The 20,367-nt window shown below is 63.3% G+C and overlaps 2 protein-coding genes across 4 annotated transcripts; one reads left to right on the plus strand and one right to left on the minus strand.

Moving 5' to 3' along the window:
- The first annotated feature begins 914 nt into the window (after positions 1-914).
- On the plus strand, positions 915-5,197 carry BIRC7 (baculoviral IAP repeat containing 7). The gene is made up of 7 exons (XM_019016738.4): positions 915-1,263; positions 2,721-2,820; positions 3,195-3,276; positions 3,368-3,413; positions 3,961-4,032; positions 4,158-4,410; positions 5,060-5,197. Exons 1-6 carry the CDS (start codon positions 915-917, stop codon positions 4,403-4,405), a joined length of 897 nt encoding a protein of 298 aa, XP_018872283.1. The 3' UTR covers positions 4,406-4,410; positions 5,060-5,197.
- Positions 5,185-20,131, minus strand: NKAIN4 (sodium/potassium transporting ATPase interacting 4). Of its 3 annotated transcripts, none has more exons than XM_031007467.3 (7): positions 19,979-20,131; positions 15,512-15,649; positions 14,394-14,474; positions 12,649-12,846; positions 9,112-9,172; positions 7,353-7,437; positions 5,185-6,321 (listed from the first exon to the last, which is right to left on the minus strand). In XM_031007467.3, the coding sequence occupies exons 1-7, from the start codon at positions 20,030-20,032 to the stop codon at positions 6,312-6,314; spliced, it is 627 nt and encodes a 208-aa protein (XP_030863327.1). In that variant the 5' UTR covers positions 20,033-20,131; the 3' UTR covers positions 5,185-6,311. The 3 variants fall into 3 exon arrangements, with proteins under 3 accessions (XP_030863327.1, XP_030863330.2, XP_063558506.1); XM_031007470.3 differs by lacking the exon at positions 19,979-20,131 and adding an exon at positions 19,261-19,405; XM_063702436.1 differs by lacking the exon at positions 19,979-20,131 and adding an exon at positions 18,798-19,209.
- Positions 20,132-20,367: the final 236 nt, after the last annotated feature.

The following is a 20,367-nucleotide window of genomic DNA, read 5'->3' on the forward strand; positions in this document are numbered from 1 at the left end:
GAGGAAGGGGAAGGAGGAGGAGGAGGAAGGGGGGAAGGGGGAGTGGGAGGAGGAAGGGGAAGAAAGGGGGGGAGGGGGAGCGGGAGGAGGAAGGGGAAGGAGGAGGAGGAGGAAGGGGGAAGGGGGAGTGGGAGGAGGAAGGGGAAGAAAGGGGGGGAGGGGGAGCGGGAGGAGGAAGGGGAAGAAGGAGGGGGAAGTGGGGAAGGGGAAGGGGGGAAGGGGGAGCGGGAGGTGAGGGCAGCTCGGGCCCTTCTTTTTGCTCTGATCTTCCTGGCCTGAGGACAAGAGCTGCTCCCAGACCTGCAGAGGCCCCTTGGGGCAGAGGGATGTTTCAGAGAACAGCCGGGTGACCTGCCTCCCTGCTCTGCATGACACAGCCCTAGGCCCCTGTGAGGCTAGAGTCACCCCGGCAAGGTGGGAGGTCCCGGCCCCTGCCTGCACAGGCAGCACAGCTCACATGTCCTTCCTTGAGCCTTCTCTGCTTCCGGAGGCTGCCCTGGGCGCCTGACCCTGGAGCCATCATCTCCAGCTCCCCAACCCCTCCCCCACAGCCCTGGGGCAGGCACCAGCCTGGGGAGGGGTCTCCATGCTCAGTTCCTTCCCGTCTTGTTCAGAGAGACGTGGCCTGCCCATGTGCAGTCAGCGGCATCCGCAACCCTGCCAGGGGCCCCATGACACGCCCCTGCTGCACAGAGCATGTGACCCCAGAGGCCACCCTGGCCACTTCCAGAAAGCTGTGGGCCCTGGGATACTCCCCTCCCAGGGTGTCTGGTGGCAGGCCTGTGCCTATCCCTGCTGTCCCCAGGGTGGGCCCCGGGGGTCAGGAGCTCCAGAAGGGCCAGCTGGGCATATTCTGAGATTGGCCATCAGCCCCCATTTCTGCTGCAAACCTGGTCAGAGCCAGTGTTCCCTCCATGGGGCCTAAAGACAGTGCCAAGTGCCTGCACCGTGGACCACAGCCGAGCCACTGGGCAGCCGGTGATGGTCCCACGCAGGAGCGCGGTGGACCCCGCTCTCTGGGCAGCCCTGTCCTAGGCCTGGACACCTGCAGAGCCTGGGACCACGTGGATGGGCAGATCCTGGGCCAGCTGCGGCCCCTGACAGAGGAGGAAGAGGAGGAGGGCGCCGGGGCCACCTTGTCCAGGGGGCCTGCCTTCCCCGGCATGGGCTCTGAGGAGTTGCGTCTGGCCTCCTTCTATGACTGGCCGCTGACTGCTGAGGTGCCACCTGAGCTGCTGGCTGCTGCCGGCTTCTTCCACACAGGTCAGTCCTGGGCGGGGGGGCCTTCCTGCCGTGGGCCTGGGCACGATTCTGGACCCTTCCAGCCCAGGGCTCTGCCTCCTCCGTAGCATCCATCCCCCAACAGGAAGGGTCTGGCCTGATGACGGAGCAGTGGTCCTGCAAGCCCCTCCAGTGCCCATGGGCTCGTGCCTGACACCCTCCCCCGGAGTCTCTGCTGGCTGAGTGTTTCAGACCATGGGACGTGAGGAGGGGCTGCCTCTGGCCACAGTCTGAGGGTCTCAGCTGCGGAGGCCGCCAGCTTGGTGCACAAGTACCCCTTTGTGATAGAAGTGGGTGGGGCTGACATTGCCTGGGGCCCTCACCTTCCCCACTGCTGTTCTGCACAGGGAGAGGAGATGTTTAAAGAACAGGATCAGGGTGACCAAGGCAGGCAGTGGTCAGCCAGAAGGTCCTGGACGCTCAGCCTGTGGGGAATGTCTCCAGACCCCAAACTGCAGCTACTGTCTGGTCTTCCCCAACTGAATCAAGTCCCCGGAGCACCTATCCTAGTCTTGGCCTGGGCCTGCTCCTCCGCCCTACAGCTGCAGACCATGTGGTCAGACCTGAGTTCAGGTCCCAGCTCTGCCACTTCCTGGCTGAAGGACAGGGCAGCAGGGCCCACCGAGGGCTTTACAAATACTGGCACAGCCATGGTCATTGTCAGCAGTGGGCTCTGGGGGGGCACCATCCTGGTAAGGCTGGACCAACTTAAGACAGCTGGTCGGGGAGACAGTGGCTGGGACAGTCAGAAGCCGTGGTGTGAAGGGGCAGGCCCAGCTCACCCACCTCCCTGGAGGTCCAAGGCTCAGCAGGCAAAGGCCAGGCAAGAGGCATGGCAGGTGCAGAGCCAGGGTCTTTGGGGCTGGTAGAGGTCCAGTGCCCTATGCAGCCCAAACCTGTGATGTCAGTGGCAGGCGACGTATCGCATGGATGCCGATGAGGGGACGGGGTCGCCAGGAGGTGGAGAGATGACGGGTCCCCCACCCCCAAAGGGAGGCGTGAGTTCCTAAAACCAAGCCTGGCCCCAGACTGGCCTTCTAGGGCAGCCTCCCTTCTTCCTCTCACTGGGAATCCATCCTGGGGAAGCAGAGACCTGGGGAGGGGCCCTTCTGGCTCCTGAAGCCCCAGGGCTATAGATGTACCAAGCCCTGGGGGGCCCCCACTGCTCACTCTGGGAACAATGCAAATGCCAGCTCAGTCCTTTCCTGAACATTCTCGCCCATCCTGGCCGGCACCCCAGTCACCCTTGTCCCCTTTTCACCTTTGATGCTAATGAGGTACAAGTGACATCCCCCACCAAGCCCCCTGCCCACCCCCTCCTCCTTCTTGCCACCTGGGAGCTCCCCTCCAGCTGAAGCTCTCATAACCTTGGAAGGACACACCGGGGGCCCGGGGACTGGGTGGGACCTGGCTGGGGCCAGCATCTCTCCGCACCCCAGGCCATCAGGACAAGGTGAGGTGCTTCTTCTGCTATGGGGGCCTGCAGAGCTGGAAGCGCGGGGACGACCCCTGGACGGAGCATGCCAAGTGGTTCCCCAGGTACCGGCCGCCCCCGCGGGGTCCCGGGTGGGCCCCCAACGGCTCTGTCGACCCAACACCAGGCCTGCTTTGCCTCCCTGGCCCCACAGGGCACTGGGGAGTCCCTTCTGTGGGAGGTGCTTCTGGCCGGCAGGTACCCACTTTTCCTGTGAGGGCCCCTTTTCGGAAGGGCTGCTGGGGGCAGAAATGCCTCTCCCATGGGACTACCCTGAAGCCCCATGGAGGCGTCTCCAAAGCAGCCCTCCTCGCCCATGCCCACGGGCACTGCAGGGTGGCGGGAGGAGGGGGCCCAACCCTGATCCCCGGGGATCCAAGGGCTTGAAGCAGACAGTGGGGGCCCTGAACCCCAACCTACATCTCTGGGGCATCTGCAGCTGTCAGTTCCTGCTCCGGTCAAAAGGAAGAGACTTTGTCCACAGTGTGCAGGAGACTCACTCCCAGCTGCTGGGCTCCTGGGTAAGCGCCACCTCTCCTCCGGGTTCCGGGTGGCAGTGGGGTCCTGCCCGTCCTATTTCCCCAAGGCCTGATGGTCTCTGGCTCCTTCCAGGACCCGTGGGAAGAACCGGAAGACGCAGCCCCTGTGGCCCCCTCCGGTGAGAGCTGACACCACGCCTGCTGACTCCTTGTGCGCCTGCAGCCTGTGCTTGGCCAAGGCCACTGGGTGTCCCCACCCTCCCAGACAGCAGGGAGAGTGACGGGCACGTGACAGGGTGTGACGCTGCTGCCTGGGTTGGCTTCAGGGGGCTGTGCCATGTGAGGGCGGGGGCGGGGCGGCAGGGGCCTCCCCCAGTGCCAGGCCCCATTCTGCTTCTCTCCCAGCTTACCCCTTGGGCACAGCCCATTGCCCGTCGCCATACCACCCCCAACAGTGCCCAGCACACAGCATCTGCAGCTACTGCCAGATGGGCAGGATGTGCAGAGGGCCTTGGACAAGGGACAGGCTCTCTGGTGGCGCCTCCAGGAAGCCTCTGGATCCTGTTATGCTGTGGGAGGGGTGGGAAGGAGTGTCGGGAGTGGGGATACTCTGCAGCCCCTCCACTCCCAGCCAGAACTGGACCCCACAGGCTGCAGACCTGAATCTGGGCCGGCCGGGCTTTCTCCTTGGGAGTTAGGCCTCAAGTCTATCCTAACTGTCCACAGTCCCTGCCTCTGGGTACCCTGAGCTGCCCACGCCCAGGAGAGAGGTCCAGTCTGAAAGCGCCCAGGAGCCAGGTGCAGGCCCGGGACCCCCTGGGGTGAGGGCTGGGGCAGGGGAGGGCTGGGGGACCCCGACCTTCCATGGCCCATAGAGGGTGGGGGCCAGGGTGTGGGGACATTTCGCAGGCCTGTCCTCCTAGGAGGGGTCAGTCCAGCCCAGGCCCAGAGAGCGTGGTGGGTTCTTGAGCCCCCAGGAGCCAGGGATGTGGAGGAGCAGCTGCGGCGGCTGCAGGAGGAGAGGACGTGCAAGGTGTGCCTGGACCGCGCCGTGTCCATCGTCTTTGTGCCGTGCGGCCACCTGGTCTGTGCTGAGTGTGCCCCCAGCCTGCAGCTGTGCCCCATCTGCAGAGCCCCCGTCCGCAGCCGCGTGCGCACCTTCCTGTCCTAGGCCAGGTGAGCGCCCCAGCACCACGCGCAGCCAGCCCTCCTGCGGAGGGGGCCCTGAGCCGGCCGTGCCCAGCCCTCCCGAACCCATGCAGGCCCTTCCCGGGTGGCAGCGTCAGCTTGTTTTTACCCCGCTCCCAGGTCCCGCTGATAGCGCCCATCAATCTTACTACCTCCCTTGACGCTTAGGTTGGGGCCTGGTCCTTCTCAGCACCGTGCCCTGGCGGCCACCACAGCTCTGCCTGCCTGCATTAACTGACGCCTGCTGGCTCCTCTCGGCCTTGATTTTCCTCAGTGGTCAAGGAAAGCCAGCTTTGGAGGCGTTTGGGGAAACAGGGTGGGCCAGGTTGGGCTTACACAAGCGAGACACTGGCCTGGCTTCAACCCGGGGCCAAGGCATGGTGGGAACACCTGCACGGGAAGGGGGTGTGTGAACCTGTTCTTAGAGAGGTGGGTGGGATACCCCATGCTGGCTGAGGGACAGGTGCTGTGACCGCCTCGGGGCTCCCCAGGGCCTCTGTAGTTACCCCCGGGATGTGTCTGAAGATCTTCTGGTGGGGGACAAAGTGGTCGGGCAGGGAACTCTGGGATCTGAGGCCCCTGGCTAGGTGGGCCCCGTCAGTTGCCATTGACTCACCCACTCCTCCTCTCCCTCTAGGTGCCATGGCCGGCCAGGTGGGCTGTGGAGTGGGCTCCCTGCCCCTCTCTGCCTGTTCTGGACTGTGTTCTGGGCCTGCTGAGGACGGCAGAGCTGGTGTCCATCCAGCACCGACCAGCCCTGATTCCCCGACCACCGCCCAGGGTGGAGGAGGCCCTTGCTTGGCGTGGGGGATGGCTTAACTGTACCTGTTTGGATGCTTCTGAATAGAAATAAAGTGGGTTTTCCCTGGATGAACCCAGCAGCCTGTTCCAGACCACGAGCTGCCTCCTCACCCGCCCAACCCGACACAGGTCACCACCTCTCCAGGCTGGCAGGGCAGCACCTGCCCAGGTCCAGCTGGCTCCAGGCTGCTCCCCAAACTTCCCCCACTCCCGCAGACACCCCCTTCCAGGCCCCTCACCTCCTTCCCCTCGCGCTTACCCTCCAGTATTTTAAGGACTGTTGGAACGGGCAGGCGGCAGGCCCCACCTGATTGTACCCCTGACTGTCCCCCAAGCTCGGCACCTTCCAGAGAGTGGGCGAGGGCCATGTTCCTGTTTACCAACTTGATGATACCTGGGGGAGCCTTTGGGACTGTTTGCCCAAGACCCCCCTTTACAAGAGTACCGCCTGCTCGTCACCACCATGTGCCCTGCCCTATGCCTTGGGGCCTGGCTCTGCTGTTCCTGGTCAAGCCCAGCCCCCACCCCAGGGCTCCATCAGCCTCAGCTCCTGGGTGGGGTGGGGGTTCTTCTGGCACGAGTTTGGGGTTAGGAACCCTCCATGTTCAACTGGGGCCCTCACCGCTTGAGGGGTCTCGGGGCTCACATTGACTTCCTGGGGAGGCTGCGCCGTTCCCACATCGCTGCATCCCAGCAGCAGTGCTTGCAGCCCGAGGGTCCAGCAGCCCCAGGTGGGCACCTGAGGGAGGGGCTCCTCGACGAGACGACGGCCTGGGGGCAGAGCTGTGACCCCATGTTGCCAGAGGAGGTGGGCATGTGGGGTTTTGCCTTTTCTTTTGTATGTTTTCTTTTCTTTTTTTTTTTTTTTAAGAGAAAGAAAATTACAAAGTCTCTTGACGCTGCAGCCAGCCGTGGCACTGCCCTGCCGCCCTGGCTGGTGTCCAGCACTTAGAACCCAGGGCAGGTGCTGCCGGCCACCTGGGGGGTGCTGGGTGGGGGTGCGTCCCAAGGCCTGGGAGCTCCTGTCATTGTCACTGGTCGGTCGCTGAAGCTGGAGGCCACAGGAGCAGGATCAGCTGTTTCCTCACTTACGCAGGCCTGTGGGGACAAGGTCAGAGAGCACCTGGGGGAACAGGGCTGGGGCGGCCACTGGGGGCTGCCACCCCCTCCCCTTGGAGAACCTGAAATGGAACAAAGTCCAAGCAGTGGACAGCTTCAGGCCTTTGGCAGAAAGGAGATGGGTGGGGTGAGGCTCTGGAAAGCCCCCACTGCCTCTCCCTGTGCCGGCAGGTCAGCGTCTTGTGCCTGTTTGCTGACATCTCAGTGGGGTCTGGCCTGTGGGGCTGGGAGTGGAGAGGGGGCTCACCCAGGGGTGTGCCTGGGTCCCTGGCTCAGGGTCTGCGTGTGACCCCACCCCTTCCCAGGTCTTTATTCCCCTGTTCTCTGACACGGGAGCTGGGCTCCTGCTACCTTGAACGGCCCCTGCCGTGACAGCCCTCATTTTTAGGAGAGAAGGGCCAGGGGCTACCCAGGGGCATGTCATCAGGTGTCTCTGGGGGCCTGGGCAGCCCAGGGGCGGTGCAGCCACCTATTCTGAGTCCCAAACTAGGATTGTGTACGGGGCGGGCTGTGTGGCAAAAGCTATTTCAGAGGAGGCCAGGTGGGAGCCCCGGCACCCCATGCCAAAGTCTGGGGTTTGCAGAGCTGTGGACACTGCCTTTCAAGAAACAAGTCTGGTTCTGCCAGATAGGAAACCAGGGCCCCAGCTCCTGCCACAGAGAGACCCCTACAGCACCCCCATGCCGCCTGCTGGGAAGTGGCTTTTCAGGACACCCTCGCGGCCCCCGACTCAGAGCCGACGCCTGGACCCAACCCCCTCCTACAGGCTCCATCTCTGCTGGGCTCTGAGCTTCTGGGCTGGGACTGGGTCCTAGGTCTCTGCAGCCCCAGCACCACCCCAGAGCCTGGCATGAAGCAGATGTTAGAAAAGTGAGGGTGGATGGATGGACGGATGGATGGCAGAACGGACAGGCAGGTGCCTGGTGAGGCCCCCAAGGAAGGCAGCCTCTCGCTGTGAGGGCCAGATTGGCCAGGCTGGCCCCAGAGCAGGTTCTGCCAGCCATACTTACAAGTATGCCTGCTTGGACAAGAGACTGGATGGCTTTTCATTGACATGGTAGAGAGGAAATGGATCAAATCCACCAACGAAATCAACTGAAAGAAATCAAGACCCAAATAAAACAAAACCCACACAATGGAAAGGATGTCAGAATGGAAAACAAGCCCAACCAGAGAAAGAAGCCCAAGGGGTCCCTGGGGGCACAGACAGCGCCCAAAGCCCTGACATGACAGCAGAGGGGACATGGCCTGGGGGGACGGGGGGGTGGGACAGCCCGGGTCCTCAGCCTGTGCGGGGACGGCATCGGGGGACAGTGGGGGTGGGACAGCCCGGATCCTCGGCCTGTGCGGGGACATGGCCTGGGGGGACGGCGGGGGTAGGACAGCCCGGGTCCTCGGCCTGTGCGGGGACGACCTCGGGGGACGGCGGGGGTAGGACAGCCCGGGTCCTTGGCCTATGTTGGGGTGGCCTCGGGGGACAGCGGGATTAGGACAGCCCGGGTCCTCCAGCCTGTGCAGGGGCTGCACCGTGTTCCACCCACTCTCCCGCTGCCCTCCGTCATGTTCAGACCGATGGCTTCCTTGACACTGTGTCTGCACAGCCAGCAGGCGGCAGGGGCTTGCTGGGCAAAGTCGAGGCATTTTGAACCCCAGGTTCAAATGGGGTTCCCATCTTAAAATGTTTGAATGGAACCAGTCGTTTGCCTCCTCCCAGGAAGCTGGCTGAGCTCTGAGTGATGGTTTAGGATCAGCAGCAGAGTGGCTGAGGGATGCTGGGCACTGGGGGCCGAGGCTCTGAGGGCATTCCTCGCCTCGGGAATCAGGCCTGGTCTGAGGGTAGGGTGCCCTTTGACACGTGGACTGCTGACCCCATGGCCCCTGGAGTCCTGGGGACAGATGGTTCTGAACTGGATTCTGACCCCAGGGATAGTTCTGTCCATAGGAACCAGGACCCCTGGGCACACCCAGACCCTGCTTGGCGTCTGCCCTTCCCCACCCGGCTCTATCCTTCTCCACAGGGTCTTCCTGTGAGACCACACCAGGACGAGGGGGCCCAGCGAGGGCGCCTGAGTGTGGACCACTCGTGTTGCAAATCACAGGAAAGCTGACAGGGGCTGGCGAGCAAAGGGAAAATGAAACCCTGCCTAGATGGGTCCAGGCTGCCGCCAAGGGCCTGATGTGAGCGTCCCGGCCAGCGGGGCCCGGTTCTGAGCTGCCTAGATGGGTCCAGGCTGCCACCGAGGGCCTGATGTGAGCGTCCTGGCCAGCGGGGCCCGGTTCTGAGCTGCCTAGATGGGTCCAGGCTGCCACCGAGGGCCTGATGTGAGCGTCCTGGCCAGCGGGGCCTGGTTCTGAGCTGCCTAGATGGGTCCAGGCTGCCGCCGAGGGCCTGATGTGAATGTCCTGGCCATGGGGCCCGGTTCTGAGCTGCCTGGAGGCTGCAGCGGCCTCGACCTGGGCAGTCTGAGCTCAGCCCTTCCTCCCGTGGCCACTGCGGGGATCATGAGGGCAGGCCCAGCCCGAAGCACAGGAGTCCTTGGACCGGGGGGCAGCTGACCCCTGGAGCCCCCAGGCTAGGACCTCTGCTAATCTCTTCCCTGGTGTGTGGCGAGTCCTCGCTCAGGCCTACGGCCATGAGCAAGGCCCTGCTGGGCGTGAGGTCCCTTCCAAGTGGGGAGGTCTCTCGCCTTGCCCCAGACGGGACAGACTCAGAGCTGCCACCTCTGTAGCCGTCTCCCGCCCCGCTGCCTGCGGACGCCCCATACTCACAGCTGTCCTCTTCCTCCGTAAACACGCTGACCACATGGCAGCCACAGACAAAGCCCAGAAGCTGAAAGACACCACAGGCGGGGGCGTGAGTGCGGCCAGGCGAGCCTGCGGGGTGTCATTGCGGCGATGTGGGCGGAGGCACCGGAGCGCCCCTGACCACTAAGGCCCTGCCTCTACTGGACCTCAGGTTCCTCCTCTGTGACTTGGAGTGGGAGAGCTGACCCGTGGGCATCCTCAGCTCTCAAGCTCCGGACGCGCCCCTGCCTTCCACCCCACCCCACTCAACTGGGTAGGGGGCAGGTGGGTGAGGATAATGGATATTGGGTGGGGAAGATGAGCAGGTCAGCCTGAGTGGCTGCAGAGAGCGGGGTGAGGACACAGAAGCCCAGGATGGATGAACCCCAGGCCAGCACAGTCCCAGCCCTGCGTCCCCTCGGGCCTCTTGCCTTTGGCCCCAGCCCACTCCAGCCAGCAGCCACCAGGGGTTCCTCCTCCTCTGTGGAGCAAGCCATCTGGGATTCTGGTTTTGAGCCCGGCAAAGTGCAGGAGAGACAGGCTGAGGACTCGGGGTCCAGCGGGCAACTCCGGGCAGAGTTGGGGGCTGGCTGCTGCCTGTGGGGCAGGGGTCAGGCAGGGAGAGGGGAGGGACTGGGAGTCCAGGGCAGAGGGCAGGCCACTGCAAAGCCCCACACACCTCGCAGACACCTGCATCCAGGGCCACTGAGGGAAAAAGGGCTCTGGCAAAGGAGGGGCAGTGCTGCCGCAGCCAGAAACACCAACAGCATGAGCGAGAGGGCCTGGCCAGGGGCACTCCAGGCCACAGACGCCGAAGGAGGCGGCAGTGGGTCTGTGACTGGAGGGACCCCGGAACGAGGCAGGAAACCTTCCTGGCTGCACCTCAGGGCAACCGCTCAGCAGCCGGGTGACCTCAAAAATTCACTTCATCTTCTGGTCTTGGTTTCTTCCTCCATAGACTTGGCCCAACAGCCCCCCGTGAAGGCCACCGTGCCCAGGAGAGGAGACAGGACATGCAGGCCAGGCCCCAGGGCTGGACATGCTTGGGCTCCGTCCCCCCGACCCCCCACCCCATCTGTTACAGGCAAGTTGGCAGTTGCTTTCCTGGAAATCCAGCTCCTTTCTAGGGGTTAGTCAGGGGCCAGGAGACCTCTCTTACCACCAAGCAGGCAGACCTATCTCCTTGATATTGAGAGAAACTCAAGAAGCTGTCCCAAATGGCCATTTCTGGTTCCATGCCATGGCCAGGGTGGGAGCAGGGGTGAGGGTGGGCAACCTCCATGGCTCGTCCCCCTCCTCACCCCAAAGGAGCCCAAGACGCCCCCATCCCGGAGCTGGCCATGGTGCTGAACAGCCAGCCGAGCTTGGGGAGCCACTGGAAGATGCCCCTTCCAGCCAGTGCCCTCCTGCCTGGGGACCTGCAGGCCACCTCTGTCCCACACCCCCGTGCTCCCCGCCCTGCACACCACCGCCTCCTGCCCATCCTCCTGGCTCCAGCCCCAGGTCCACCCCAAAGCTCTCCCCTCTCCCTGCTGCATGGAGGCCTTGGATCTGCAGGCCCCGCACCCCACCCCGCCGAGCCTGGCCTTGTCAGACAACTCTCTTGCCACCACCGTTTCCGTCCCCAGCACAGCTGGGCAGAGGCCAACCAAGCCGCCAGCCTCTCCCAGACCCTCCAAAGCAAACAGCAGGGGCGAGCTCCTAGCGAGGACTAGCTGGCTGGAATTTAGAAACTACATCCTATCAAAGAAATTCCCATCCCTGGGAGTCAGGATAAAAGCCAACAGGAGGCCCCATCTCCCCAACCATGCAGAGCACCCACTCCTCCAGCCTCAGCTCCCACAGCACTCCAGCCCCCTCCGAGAGACTCTTCATTCATTCCCCTCTAGTTTCCTTTTTTTTTTTTTTGAGACGGAGTCTCGCTCTGTCGCCCAGGCTGGAGTGCAGTGGCATGATCTCTGCTCACTGCAAGCTCTGCCTCCCGGGTTCATGCCATTCTCCTGCTTCAGCCTCCCGAGGAGCTGGGACTACAGGCGCCCGCCACCACGCCCGGCTAATTGTTTTCTATTTTTAGTAGAGACGGGGTTTAACCGTGTTAGCCAGGATGGTCTCAGTCTCCTGACCTCGTGATCTGCCTGCCTCGGCCTCCCAAAGTGCTGGGATTACAGGTGTGAGCCACCGCGCCCGGCCTAGCTTCCTTTCTGTTGCCTCCTCACAAAGCCTAATCTCAGGAGCTTTGATGTGCACACTTGGGAAATTGGCTCTTTCTCCTCCAGTGGCAGGCACCTGGGTTCCACACATTTTGGGGGCAATTGGGGCCCCCTCTGTGACTTGCTGACTGGCTTTGGTGGGAGAAACAGGCCCTGACTGGAGCTGGCAGGGTGTGTCTGTGGCCCCTTGCTATGGGGCAGCACCTTCCTGGCCTGATTTCCTGCAGGACCAGAGCAGAGCCCAGGAAGGAGCCCCGGGAGCTCGCGAGGCCACCCGCACCATCACGTGTGCTCAGGCCACGGGCTCCTTAGATTTGGAATTCAGCTCCCACCGCCAGCCGCCGGCCATAGAGCCTCGCTCCTGGAAGCCCCATGTCCACCTGGTGTGTTGCGCCGACACCACCGTGAGCACCAGGGAAAGCCAGGGAGCCTCGAGATCGGTCAGAAGTTCCTCCAGCGACGGCACCAGCCGTGCTGCAGTCACATTGGCCCTGCCCCAGGAGCTCTTGAGGTGAAACGCTGGCCGAGCACCCTCCACACACCCGCCTCAGCTTTTGCCTCTTTCTGAGCACTTCGAGGAAGGCACTGGCACCATCTGCATTTTACAGAGGTGGGAGCTGAGGCACACGGAGGTTGTTAGGCTCACAGAGGCGGCACCGCGGGGAAGTGGCCGTGTGGCCATACCAGGAGCAGCATCGTAGCCCCTGTTCTCTACCAACCCGTGCAGGGCCGGAGAGGACGGCAGAGTCCCGTTCCCGCACAAGCAACAGCTGCTCCTTAGCGCCAGCCGGGGCCACAGAATCCCTGTCCGGTCAGACCTGGGTCACGTGGCATACTCCAGGGTTCCCGACAAGGCTGAGGGGCTTCTTGCCGGCCCAGCCTCAGGCTCTGTCCACTTCCTGTGACCGGCATGGGCTCGGGGCAGCCGAGGGAACAGGCAGGACACGCATGGATGGGTTTGTCAGGAAGATGCATGCCCCTCCTCCTTGGGGCCGTCAAAGCCAGAGGCGGGGTGTCTCGGCCTGATCCGAGTCCTTCCCACTCCCCACAGCAAACACCACGCTCAACTTGAGAAAGGGCCTGGGTTGGCCCCGCCTGGGGGAGGTGGTTTGCAGAGGAGGCACTGAGGTGCCAGCCACATGGGACCCACCTGTGATACCTTAACCTCTCCAGCAAGGGTGGGGGATGAGGAAGGCAGAGACAGGCCTGAGGCCTGGTCAGCTGGCCCTGCCCCAGGGAGATGAGCCCCCAGCTCCGTGTCCCCTCCCCCATGAACCCATCCCCACCCGGGGGCCCCCTTCCCCACGCTCACCGCGATCAGGATCTGCAGGCTGCTGTGTAGGGCCTCCACATAGCTGGGCTCCAGGGCACAGCCAGCACCTGACACCAGGGCCTGGCCATGGGGGACCCCGAGGCCCACTGCCCGCACCTCCTCATGCAGACAGCCCAGCCAGCGCTCACGCCACCAGGAGCGATGCCGGGAGAGGCTGAAGGTCAGTAGCTCGCTGTCCTAGGGGAGAGGTGCAGCAGCAGGGCCGGTTAGCACCAGGAGGTGGGCGGCCTCACCCACTGCAGCCTGCGGGGATGCCACCACACAGAGGCAAGGGAGGTCCTGTCCTCCCACCTCCCCTGTCCTCCCACTGCACCCCGCCCCTGGGGCTCCAGCCATGGTGGGGAAAGGAATGCCAAGGCCCTCCCAGCCGCTCCTGCGCCTGCCCTCGACCCACACACCTCCTCCTCCAGGAAGGCCTCCCTGCCTAGACCCCAGAACTCGCTCTCAGTGGCACCAGGCCCCTTCCTCGTGTCTCTGGCCAAAGCTGCCATGTGACGTGTGTCTGCCTCGGGAGTCTCCCTGGCTGCATCCCCAGGTGTGGTTCCAGGAAGTGGGGGCCCGTCTGCCTGGCTGGGCACCTGCCCTAGTGCCCACCTGTGCTGCACCGGCCAGAGCAGAGAGCCCCTGGGGGAGACCAAAATCCCCCCACCCTGGCTCTAGGACCAACCTCTGAGCTGCAAGCAAAGTGCCTGAAACAGCCTCGGTCAGGGTGGGCTCAGCAACGGCCCCCACCCTGTTTCCCCTGAACAGCCTGGGCCAGGGTCGGCTCAGCGATGGCCCCCGCCCTGTTTCCCCTGAACAGCCTCGGTCAGGGTCGGCTCAGCGATGGCCCCCCACCCCCCACCCCCCACCACCCTGTTTCCCCTGAACAGCCTCGGTCAGGGTGGGCTCAGCGATGGCCCCCCACCCCGCACCACCCTGTTTCCCCTGAACAGCCTGGGCCAGGGTCGCCTCAGCGATGGCCCCCCATCCCCCACCCCCCACCACCCTGTTTCCCCTGAACAGCCTGGGCCAGGGTCGGCTCAGTGATGGCCCCCCACCCCCCACCCCCCACCACCCTGTTTCCCCTGAACAGCCTGGGCCAGGGTCGGCTCAGCGATGGCCCCCCAGCCCCCACCACCCTGTTTCCCTTAACAGCCTGGGCCAGGGTCGGCTCAGTGATGGCCCCCCACCCCCCACCACCCTGTTTCCCCTGAACAGCCTGGCCGGGGTCGGCTCAGCGATGGCCCCCCACCCCCCACCACCCTGTTTCCCCTGAACAGCCTCGGTCAGGGTCGGCTCAGCGATGGCCCTTCCCACTGCCCCCTCCTCCGTTTCCCCTGGTTCCCTGCATTGCAGGAGGCACGAGGATTTACCAGCCTGGAGGGTTGGTCGGGCTGGGACAAAGGACCCCACGTGGCCCCAGGAGGGTGGTGTCCATTCACCTGCACATCTCTGCCAGGGTTTGCCCCTGCTCTGAGGCCCCTCTTCCCCAGCTGGAGCCCCCTCGCCTGCCAATACCCACAGACGCCTTTCTTTCACCAATCAAATCACTGGTCTTTCCCCAAACCTTTACTGAGTTACCAACTACAGACCAGGGCTGTTCTGGGTGCTGGGGACAGAGCCATGCACAGACTGAGCCCCTGCCTCAGACGACAGATGAAGAGCAAACACAGGGGGTGTTACCAGGGGCCCGGCCCAGACCCCAGGGAAGGACCTTGCACTGCCTCCTGGTCTGTACTCACCTGTAAGAGACCACCGACTTCCAGGTAGAAGCAGATGATGAAGATGTTCCAGGTGACCCAGACGGCTGCCCACACCGTGTACTAGGGAGAGGAGAGGATGGGGCGGCGGCTGAACGCAGCTCCCAGGCACACCTGCTTGCATCCAGCCCCCGGGGGAAGGGGTCCCATGATCGCATAGGAGGGGCGGCCTCTGCTCCTGAGTCTGGCGGCCCCCAGATGCACAGCATGGAGAAAGGGGTCCCCCAAGCCCACCCTGGGACACGTCTCAGAGCTTTCCCACGTGGGTGCCCCAGGAATGAGGCGGTGGGACAGCCAGCTCAAGGGAGCCCCAGCGCAGGTCGGCGTACGGACACAGCATCCCTGGCTGAGCTGCCATGACCTGTCCTCGCCTCACCGGGCCGACATTACACGTGGACAGCACGGGCCTCCACTGCAGAGCACCCCAAAAGCCACCCCCAAGAGAGCACCCCAAAGAGCTACCAGCTGCTTTTGTAAATAAAGTTTTGCGGACACAGCCACACCCATTTGTGCACACACAGCCCAGCTGCTTTTGCGCTGGGACTGCACGGGCCACAGCACCTAAGGTATTTACCATCTGCCCTTTACAGGAAAAGTCAGCTGCAAACTACTGGTCTGGACCGATTATTTGGTTCTGCACTGAATGAAAATGCTGACTGAGCAGAGACATTTTTCTGAACATGTTTTCAGCTTCTCCAGAGAATGCAGCAAGGACAGTACGGCCAGGGGTCTGCTGGGGTCCAGGTCACACCCTGGGCTTGCGACAGTGATTCTGTGCCTGATTTCCCATCTGTAAAGCGGGGATCATGGCAGCACTCAGATCCCTGGCTACTGAGGGGATGAATTCGTGAAGGCGTTCAGTGCCTGGGGCCCCCCAATATATGCAGCTGCTCCTTCAAGCAGCCTCGGAAAAGCCCCTCCGTCCGAACCAGAATTCTAGATGTCCAGGCAGCAAACAGGTCTGAACCCAGGGGTCTGGGTTGGCATTTGTGGGGTGTTCAGTGGTGTCCAAGAAAATATGCCAGGATGGTGCCATGGGAGCCGCCATCCTGGTCACCTCAACCCACCTGCCCATAAAGGGGGCCGGGCCCAGGACTCACCACCATGACGTAGCGCAGCCGGTACTGGATGGTGCCGAAGAGCCCCAGGATGACGACAATGATGTGGACAAGGTTGGCCAGGATGGGCGCCCACTGGTAGCCCAGGAAGTCAAACACCTGCCTCTCCAGGGCGACCACCTAGGAGCAGGGCGGGCGCCATGAAGGGTGGACCCGAGGGAGGCCCCAGGCCCGCCAGCCAGGTACTGGGCCAAGGTGACAGGATCTCAGCAGAGACTTCCTCCCCACACCCGTCCACCACACCTTTGTTTGACGAAGGACGCCAGGGCTCTAACTCCTGCTCCGTGACCACCACCGAGCAGGCACTGAGCATCTACTGTGTGCTTGGCTCTTCCAAGAAGAATCCCCAAATGAGTCTGACAGGTCCCCTTGTGTCCCCGTGTGTCACCATCTGTCCCCGCGCGAGCACTCCTCCCTTGAGTAGGCCCCATCCCCTCTGTCCCCAGTTTCCTCATCTGGAGAATGGGAACACCGGGGGCTGCTCTAAATCACGAACTGTAGGGCCAGGTGACAGACACACAGCCCAGAAAACGCCACTCGGAGGGGGGGGGGGTCGGATGGCCGGGAGGGACTGATGCGGGTTCACAAGAGTACTGGACGCCGAGGCCCCAGCCTGCTGCCTGCATCTCGGCCTTGGGGACAGGGCTGGTAAGGCTGCTTTCTGGCAGGCAGGCAGTCTCCCCTCCACTTCAGGATATTACAGGACTCTGTTGAACTGGCCCTCTACACAGGGCCAACAGAGAACCAATGAGGGGGGAGGGAAAGGTGCCTGAGGAATATAAAGTTGGTATTTTATATTTAGGAGGCCAAGAAAACCTGAGCAAAGCCATGACCAGGCCGCTAACTGCAGGGACTGGCGCACTCGGCCCCACCCGTCACCAGTTCCTTCCCACGTGCTGGTGAAGCACAACCCAGAGAAGAGAAGATGCTGGGGAACCCACCCCATCCCCCACCCCCGCTGTCCATCCCCCACCCCAGCCACTCCATCCCCCGTCCCCCATCCCAGCCAAAAGACACCTGGGCCCGGGGGACCACTACCACCAAGACGCGGAGACCAGTAGTGACCCCGAATGCCAGGCTGTGCTGATATTTATTGGATACAAGACAAAAGGGCAGGGTAAGGAGTGTGAGCCATCTCCAATGACAGGTAAGGTCACGTGGGTCACATGTCCACTGGCCAGGGGGCCCTTGCCTGCCTGGCAGCCGAGGCAGAGAGAGACAGGGAGAGAGAGAGCTTACGCCATTATTTCTGCTTACCAGACACTTTCAGTACTTTCACTAATTTGCTGCTGCTATCTAGAAGGCAGAGCCAGGTGTACAGGATGGAACATGAAGGCGGACTAGGAGCGTGACCACTGAAGCACAGCATCTCAGGGAGACGGTTAGGCCTCCGGATAACTGTGGGCGGGCCTGACTCATGTCAGGCCCTCCACAACAGATGGAGGAGTAGAGTCTTCTCTGAACTCCCCCGGGGAAAGGGAGACTCCCTTTCCCAGTCTGCTAAGTAGCCGGTGTTTTTCCTTGACACTGACGCTACCGCTAGACCACGGTCCGCTTGGCAACGGGCGTCTTCCCAGACACTGGCGTCACCGCTAGACCAAGGAGCCCTCTGGTGGCCCTGTCTGGGTGTGACAGAAGGCTCACACTTGTCTTCTGGCCACTTCTCACCATGTCCCCTCAGCTCCTGTCTCTGTATGGCCTGGTTTTTCCTAGGTTATGATTGTAGAGCAAGGATTATTATAATATGCGAACAAAGAGTAATTGCTACAAACTAATGATGAATGATATTCATATATAATCATGTCTATGACCTATATCTAGTATAACTATTGTTGTATTATATATTTTATTATACTGGAACATCTCGTGCCCTCGGTCTCTTGCCTGGGCACCTGGGTGGCTTGCCACCCACGAAGCTCTTAGTCTCAGGCCTCCCCGTCCTGCCCAGAGGACACTAACCTACGAGGAGGGATGTCTGCCCTGCCGGAGCCCCGGGGGGAAGGTAAGCAAGCCCCCCAGGGGGAGCAGTTCTTGCCCTGGCCCACTTTGCCTGCGCCGGGCACAGTTCTGTGAGGTCTGGGCTGGCGGCTGGGACAAGCTGCACATCTCGGCTAAGGGGTCTCGGCCTGAGGAGCAGCCTCAGGTCTGGCTCCAGAATGGAGACCCTGCAGCACAGAGGGGCTGGGGGCGTCTTTTTCATCTCGAAGCCAAGGCTCCCAGAGGCTCAGGGCTCCATGACATGTGGCGACATGCATGAGCAGGGAGGCTCATGCCACCATGGAAGCAGGTGACCCTGGCGGCCCTGCCAGGACCCAGCCCCAAACCCCTTCCTGGGCCTTTGGCTCCCAGGGTCTCCTCAATGCAGCAGGGCAGAGCCTGGGAATTGGACGCAGCACAGCCCGGCTCAGAGCCAGCAAAGTTCACACTGTTCTTTGGGGAGAAAGGCGCTCAGAAGAGATGCCTGGGCCCTTTGTCCTGCAGCTTGGTAACACAAAATTCTCACCCTTGTCAAAAAAAAAAAAAAGGGCTATCCAACACCCTCGCCCTTCCTCCCGGGCCCCCCACCCCTACGCAGTGACTAGAGCTGTGGTCAAGGACTCTTCTTCCCCAAGGCAGAGGAGGCACAGTGGGCTGCCAGATTGCCAACCCGGCCAGGACAAAAGGCCTTTGACAGCTCCCTGCTGCGGTTCAGCAGTGACCCTAGAGGCTGGCCCTGAGAGGACACGGCTCTGCCCAGTCCCTGGAGAGTCCCCAGGTCTGCTAGTGAAGCCCTGTGGCCCTCAAGCCAGGATGACTCTTTCCCTCTTGGCTGCAACCAAATTTCCAAGGGCCTGCATGTGCGCCCATCTGTCTACTGTCCACCGCAGAGGTGAAACGGGAACACGACCCCACCCGCCCCTCTGCACCCTGAGGTCATATCCGACCAGCACAGTCGTGCCTCACCCTGCACCTGAGACTGAAGCACCCATTTCTCCTGCCCAAACCCCAGCACCATCAACCCCAGCACATCCTCACACCACCTTCAACAGATGGAAACCAGTGTCACTAGTGTCCCCCAAAGCAGCCTCGCTTCCTGACGCCCACGCATCACCAGCTGCCACTGGCCATGCTCCAAACTGGGGTACCGTCCAGGCTGGTGCCTGTCCTTCATGAGGTCATCCGACCGGCATTGGAGTCTTCGAGTGCACACCCTTGCTCTCCCCATTCCTGCTTCCAGCCCCTCCCCACCAGTCTCCTAAGGGACTCCTGCCATTGAGGAGCCACTCACTGAAAGATACCAACTGTTCCAAGGCCTGGGATGGTCCTTGGGTCCCCCAGCCTGTTGCAGGACCTCAGGTTATCTCCGCGGCCCCAGCGAGCCTCCCAGGAAAGCTCCGGAAGCTCCTTCCTTCCTGGAGGAAGGACACGATGCCTCCGCCGTCCCTAGGTCCGCCCGCAAGCCTGTGCCCCTAAGCCGAGCACAGGACACCCAAGCTGCACAGCCACGGACTCCGAGGGTTTTGCTGCTCAAAACTCTGAAACAGCCCCTTCTGGCCCTTCTAGCTTCTAGAGGAGGAGGGAGGCGCGCGGTCCAGCTGCGCGCCGCAGCCCACAAAGCATCGTTTCCTTTTTAAGACGGGAGACCCAGGGCCAATTAGCATCGAAGCAAAGCAGCTTCCCCAGCCTGGACTGGCGAGGTCTTTGTTTAGCCCCCTCCCCCCGAGGGCACCGGGCTCCGGGAAAGAATCCACCTCCCAGGCGTCCCAGGGAGCTTCGGACTCCGGGGCAGAATGGAAACTTGGCCGAGGGAGCCCCGACCAATCCCGACACCGAAGACGCCCGCGCTGCGCCCCGGGCATCGGCTCCAGCCCCTTCTCGCCTCCGCACCGCTCCACGCCGGGCGGAAATGGGGGGCGGCGGGGGTGGGCGGGGCCGGTTTGCTCGCAGGTGGGCAGGACGCTCTCACCCCCCGCCCCCTACACTCGCAAACTCGCAGGCACAGCCTCCGTCATCGCCCCACCCGGATCTCAGAATCGGAACTTGGCCGCTCACTCGGCGCCCGGGGCCGGCTGCGGGAAACGCTCGCACAGACAGAGACAGGCGCGCACCCGGGGGCGCACCCGGGGCCACACACGCCTCCCCAGGCGATGGGGTCCAGGCGGCCCCGCCCGAAGGCTTCCGTCCGGCCAACCCATCCAGCCGCTGCCCCGCACCTGTCCCCGCCGCTCCGGACCCGCGGCCGACCCCCGCGCACGCACACCGGGGACGGGACCCGGGGCCGCGACTCCCCACGCCCCGCAGGCGACGCCACCTTCGGCCGTAGCAGCCCGGGGTCCGAGGCATCCCCCCTCGGAGCTGGCGCGGGACCCAGCGAACGGGCCCCGGGGCGGAGGGACGCTTCGGGACCCGCAGCCGCCGTGGGTCGGGCACCGGGGGCTCCAAGAGGCTCGCGGAGGGGTCGCCACTCACCAGCTGAAAAGCGCAGAGGACGACTAGCGCGCAGCGGCCGGAGCAGGAGCCCATGGTGCCCGCCTATGCAGGAGGCCTCCGGGTGCCCCGCGCTCGGCCCCCGCCCCCGCTCCGCCCGCTCCCCACGCGCCGCAGCCTCGACCCCGCCCCCTCCGCATCCCGTTCCCCCCTCCTCCCCGCAACCCCCGGCCCAGCCCCACCCCCGGGTAACAGCTGCGCAGCGTCTCCCCTCCCACCCCCGCCTGCGGCCCCTGGAGGCTTCGCGCCGGCCGGAGAGGGGGGGACCCTTCTTAAAGGGGCGATGGCGCGGCTTCTCGGGTAGCGAGGGGCGGCGCCGCGGCCCCAGGACAGACCTGCAGCTGAGGGGAGCCCGCCCCGGACGCGGTAGG

The sequence above is a fragment of the Gorilla gorilla genome, chromosome 21 (genome assembly GCF_029281585.2).
Source record: "Gorilla gorilla gorilla isolate KB3781 chromosome 21, NHGRI_mGorGor1-v2.1_pri, whole genome shotgun sequence".
In the NCBI taxonomy this organism is placed as follows: Eukaryota; Metazoa; Chordata; class Mammalia; order Primates; family Hominidae; genus Gorilla; species Gorilla gorilla.